This window comes from Oryctolagus cuniculus, chromosome 3, assembly GCF_964237555.1.
Source record: "Oryctolagus cuniculus chromosome 3, mOryCun1.1, whole genome shotgun sequence".
Taxonomy (NCBI): Eukaryota; Metazoa; Chordata; class Mammalia; order Lagomorpha; family Leporidae; genus Oryctolagus; species Oryctolagus cuniculus.
The window spans coordinates 181,257,021-181,262,838 of record NC_091434.1 but is presented as its reverse complement, the minus strand read 5'-3'; the positions used below and the strand labels follow the sequence as shown (position 1 = coordinate 181,262,838).

Here is a 5,818-nt window from a genome sequence, read left to right as displayed (position 1 = left end):
ATTTTCTTCAGTACTACCTCAGTTTTTACCATTAAAAATTTGGGTACGTTTGTCCCATTTGTTTCCATAGAATTATCATGAATGTACTTGTTAAACTCTCATAAAGAATTGTCTTACTAAAATATATTCTTACAAGGTTTAACTTCAGTTCCAATTCCCCCGTGATGTCTCAGTTGAATTCTCTGCCTCAGCCTGTTGCACCAGGAAGCAGTGACCACCAGCAACCAAACTGAAGCTCAACGTGTCAGCCTCATTTCCCGCAGAAACTCCTAAGTGTCAGTGCTCTTCTGCTCTAAAGTGAGACACGCTCACTCACACATTTCACACACCTTGGGAATCAGAGGGGGTACACATCATTTTGCTTCTGAAAATAAACCTGTGAGCTGCAGAATTAAAGGCTGTGTTCTAACCCAAGCACAGGACTTGGAGTGAGGCAGCTACTGTTCTGGCTCCCCTTGTAGCCACACCCACCAGGTCTGCAGTCTTAATGGAAGGTCAGTATCAGGGAGGCAGGGAAGGGGGCAGAGAGGGGGTGTGAGAACTCACTCTGCTTAATTTTGTTGTGAACTTCAAAATGTTATTTAAAATAGAGTTCACTAAGAGGGGCAGTTGGCCTATCCATTAAAGACACACGCATCCCATATCATAATACCAGTTCAATACCTGGCTCCTAGGCTGGTGTTGTGGCAGAGCAGCTTAAGCCACCGGCTGTGATGCCTGCAACCTGTAGGCAGATGGTTCCTGTCTCAGCTGCTCCACTTCGGATCCAGCTGTCTGCTAATGGCCTGGGAAAAGCAGGAAAGGTGGGCCCAAGTGCTTGTCCCCTGTCACACTCATGAGGGACCCGGATGAAGCTCTTGGCTCCTGGCTTAACCTAGCCCACACCAGCCAATGTGGCCATGTGGAGAGTGAACCAGCAGATAAAATCTCTCTATATATATCTCTGTTTCTCTCTGTTTCCACCTCTGTCTCTGTAACTCTGACTTTTAAATATAAACACGTCTTAAAAATATCTAGCTGGCTCCCAACTCCAGCTTCCTGACAATGCAGAACCTAGGAGGCATCAGTGGTGGCTCGAGCAGTTGGGTCCCTGCCAACCACATGGATAGCTTAGACTGCTACCACCTCTCAGCGTTGGTCTGATCCAGACCAAATATGTTACAGGCATTTCATGAGTGAACAGGTGGACAGGATCCCCATCTCTCTCATGTAATACAAGAGCAAGAACAAGATTTTTGGCTCTTTTTTATTATTATGTATTTCCAAGATTGGTCCATTGAAGTAATTATCCCAGCATGTTCAGAGCAGAAATGATTCTTTACTCCTACTAGAATGTTTCCATTTGCCAATACATCACCTGATCTTCATTACAGGAAAATAATTTGATAACTTGAATTAAATTTTCCTCAAAACCTTCCCATGACTTATATAGGAACATGTATGCTAAATAAATACATTTTTAGACTTTTTAAAACTATTTTTTATTCATTTAAAAGGAAGAGCTACAGAGAGGCAGATGTAGAGGTAGAAAGAGAGGGGTCTTCCATCTGCTGGTTCACTCCCCAAATGGCTGCAATAGCCAGAGCTGGGCTGATCTGAAGCCAGGAGCCAGGAGCTTCTTCTGGGTCTCCCATGTGAGTACAGGGGCCCAAGAACCTGGGCCATCTTCTACTGCTTTTCTTGGCCATAGCAGAGATCTGGATCGGAGTGGAGCAGCCAGGACTAGAACTGGTGCCCATAGGGGTGCTGGCACTGCAGGCAGTGGCTTTATCCACTATTCCACAGTGCCAGCCCCCATTTTTAGAATTTTTATAACTAAGTCCATCAACATACGAATGGGATTATCATGAGACCAACATCTCCTTGAGAATGTGAGGAAACGTCTTCATCGTGACTATGGCCTGGCATTGCTGACATGTCTGGGGATGTCAACCTGTAAGTCTAGTGATTGACAGAGCTGAGTTGTCTTGTTGCGATTGCCTTGGACACTGCGCAGAAGCAAAAAACTGACGTGAATGTCACTCAGTCTCCAGAACAGGCCCTGCTGCACAGACGCTCCCACGCGTCATCTCCATGTTCTGGGTCTGAGCGCGTAAGCTGGATGGGGAAGACTCAGATCTTCTTCAGCAAGCGTGCCTCTGTCAGGGAGAGGAACACATCCCACATCAATGGCGAGGAGCACCAGCAGGGGGCAGATGAGGGCATCCCGCATGTTCTATGATCAGGTGCCCCACTCCCGGGACTGGGAGAGGAAGGTGGAGTGCGCTGTCCTACCATTGTGAGGCCGCCCCTGAAGATGCTAACGCTTCTGCTGCTTCTGGGGCCTGGTAGGAGCCCTGTTACACCGGGGAGCCCGTGTGTGTGTGTGTGTGTATGTGTGCAGGAGTGAAGGATTGGCTGGGCACTGTAGATTGTTTATGCTGATCACAGGACATGGAGAGCCCCTTCTTCCTAGGGGTACAGGGTGGGAGTCACCAGTCAGTGAAGATGGGGCTGAGGAACCCCTAGGGTGTGAGAGGAAGCATGCACTAAGCAGACGGAGTTCTCCAGCAACCAGGAGGAAGGGGCGGGAGCGAGGCTGAGGCTGTGTCTGACCCTGCTCACGTTGTCCCCTTCCTGCTCTCTGACCTCTGTTTCTGCAGGCTCTGGGCTCGGTGCTCTGGTCCTGCAAAACCCCAGCAGGGCTGTCTGTCAGAGCGGAGTCTCTGTGAGGATCGAGTGCCATTCTGTGGGTCTGCAGGCCGTAACCGTGTTTTGGTACCGTCAGCTGCCGAAACAGAGCTTCATGCTGATGGCAACTTCCAATCAGGGCTCCGACGCTGCCTATGAACAGGGTTTTACCAAAGCCAAGTTTCCCATCAACCATCCAAACCTAAGCTACTCAAGTCTGGAGGTGACAAACACACAGCCTGAAGACATCGGCTTCTACTTCTGTGGAGCCAGTGACACGGCGCTGGGCTGAGATCTGAGACCTCGGCAAGAACCTGTGGTGGCCGCTCGGCTCCTCCCCACACACCAGTGCCCGGGAGCTGGGTGGAAGGAGCTGTGAGGATGGAAACCACAGCTTCTCAAATTGAAACATCTGAGTGTGTGTGTGGGGGGGGAGGGGAGAAATAGGGAGAGAAGGGAGAGGAGAGGAAGGGAGGGGATGGGAAGGGAGGGGAGAGGAGAGAATAGGAGGGGAGAGGAGGGGAGGGGAAAGGAGAGGAGAGGAGGGGAGGGGGGGAAGGGAGAGAAGGGGAGGGGAGGGGAGAGGAGGAGAGGAGAGGGGAAGGGAGAGGAGAGGGGAAGAGAGAGGAGAGGATAGGAGGGGAGGGGAGGGGAGAGGAGAGGAGGGGAGGGAAAGGGAGGAGAGGGGAAGGGAGGGGAAGGGAGAGGAGAGGATAGGAGGGAAGGGAGAGGAGGGGAGGGAAGGGGAGGGGAAGGGAGAGGAGAGGAGGAGAATGGAAGGGAGAGGAGAGGATAGTAGGGGAGGGAGAGGAGGGGAGGGAAGGGGAGGGGAAGGGAGAGGAGAGGAGAGGAGGGGAGGGGAAGGGAGGGGAGAGGAGGGGAGAGGAGAGGAGGGGAGGGGAGGGGAAGGGAGAGGAAAGGAGAGAAGGGGAGGGGAGAGGAGGGGAGAGGAGAGGAGAGATTCTGGCTGTGGGGTGTGGAGGAGGTACAGTGTATGCCTAGCAGAAGGGGAACAGAATTGGGCCTGAAAAGTGCCCACCTGCCATTGGAAGATCCCTGACAGGGATAAATCCCGGCTGTCTGCCCTGACCCTGCCACGTGTTCGTCATATGTTCTTGGATAAAGCTACCCTTTATCTTCCAGGTAGCTCTGAAGACACTTCTGCGGATCACCATGTGTTTTCTGTGATCAGCCTTGGTGTGTGGCTCTGCAGAGCTATCCAGCATAATCTTGTCGCCATGCTATGCCCCTGAGATGAGAGGATGGTGACCAGCCAGGCAGAGAGCTACTCACAAAAGAGTTTGACGATGCCTTCCATGGAACCTTGACTGATGAACGGGCAGGTGAGAGTAGGGAACAGGAGCAGAAGAGCCCCTCTCCACACCTGAGACAAGAGCATCTGCAGAGGAGGTGGCTGTGAACGGTGCCACAGCAAGAGAAGACGGAGAACCTGTGCGGAAGGACTCAGACAGCAGGGCTGGTCGGCTGGACTAGAAACTTCTGCTGGAAGATACAAGGCAATTAGTGGTGCAAGGAAGGTAGGCCATTGAGAAAAAGCCCTTCACAGGAGACACGAAAAGACTACGCTGACCACACGTCGGATTAACCCAGTAGAAAATGAGCAAAGGAAAGTAAGATATCGTAATAAAGAAACATAGTGATGACAAGCATCTGAAGAGCTTCACTTGTGATCAGGAAAATGTGAAGCAAGATACCATGACAGATCCTTTTCAATCCATTTTGTTGTTGAAATGGAAGTTCAGAAGTGTTAGTGTGAGTTCAGATCCACAGGAGCACTTATAAGTTCCTGGTGGGGGCAGAGTGACACAGTCTCCTTGAGCTGAAAAATGCACAGAGTTTACTAAGAGCTGGAGGAGGACTTAGCCCAGGTACACAGTGTCAGTTATCCCCTGAACACACTGCTCCACCTGTTTTGTTGTTGTTGTAAGGACCTAGGTTTTATGCCTTTCTTCACTGAGTACATGCAGAAAATCAGGTCTATGAGACAAATTTAGTTAAGATTCATCTTGTTGTTCTGTAGTAAGAGGAGAGCGCATCTTGTGGCAAATGTCAAGTGAGGTCACAGATTACAAGGGGCTGCATCATGCACTCGCATCCCTGTGTGGCCCATACACAGGAGGAGACAGCCGCTGGGTGGTGACTTGTCTTCCTATCACATGCCTGGGACATCAGGCTGACCTTTTCATCCAGTTTTGCTCTGTGTGGCTGGAGCCCGTGTGCCTCAACTGGGAGGGGAGAGGTGGCACTAACGTAACTGCCAGGCCCCCTCACAGCACAGCCGATGGCCCATCTCAGGGCCCTGCCGTCCCATTTCATTCTGGGCACTCCATTTAGTTCACAAAACCATTTGGAAATGGCTCTCCATTCTCCCACATAGCTGAGCAGTCCTGTATCCCATGACCCAGTGATTCAAACCCTAGGTTTATGTGAGGAGAAACTGTTGCCTGTGTATCAGAAGACGGGAAATGCATGAGATCTTATTAATCTTGTTCTGTGGCTCATAACACAGTCATTACTTGTCTATGTGTGGCTATTTATTTCATTCTATTTATTGTTTTAAAGATGTGTTTATTTATTTGAAGTCAGAATTACAGAGAGAGAGAGAGAGAGAGAGAGAGAGAGAGAGAGAATCTTCCATCCACTGGTTCATCCCCAGCAAAGGCTGAGCCAAGTCAAAGCCAGGAGCCAGGAGCTTCATCTGGGTCTCCCACGCGGTATCAGGGGCCCCAGCACTTGGCCATCCTCCCCTGCTTTTCCCAGGCCATTATCATGGGCTGGATAGGAAGTAGATCAGCCAGGACACAAACCGGTACCCTCATGGGACTCGGCTTCCCAGGCAGCAGCTTTACCCCTTACATTTGAGTGCCTATTATCTGTAATCCACTTACTGGTACTATTTTTAAAAGATAGTTCAGATTCTTTGTTTTACCTAATAAAGATGAACTGTGACTAAATCCTTGACTGTCTGCAGCCCTGAAATCATATATTAATGCTTATTATCCTATTAAGAAATGTTAGGAGAAAAAAATGTTAAATATTTTTCCTTCATATTGTACACCAAGATGAGCCAGAATTAATTAAGTGGGACTGGGGGTAAAGAAAGTAACAGAAGCACATTTAAGAAACA

General features: G+C 49.8%; 1 gene segment (V, D, J or C); it reads left to right on the top strand.

Annotated features, from left to right (window-relative positions):
• Positions 1-2,433: 2,433 nt before the first annotated feature.
• Positions 2,434-2,962, top strand: LOC138848890 (T cell receptor beta variable 20-1-like). The segment is given in 2 exon segments: positions 2,434-2,464; positions 2,643-2,962. Coding segments are annotated over 2 exon segments (351 nt in total).
• Positions 2,963-5,818: the final 2,856 nt, after the last annotated feature.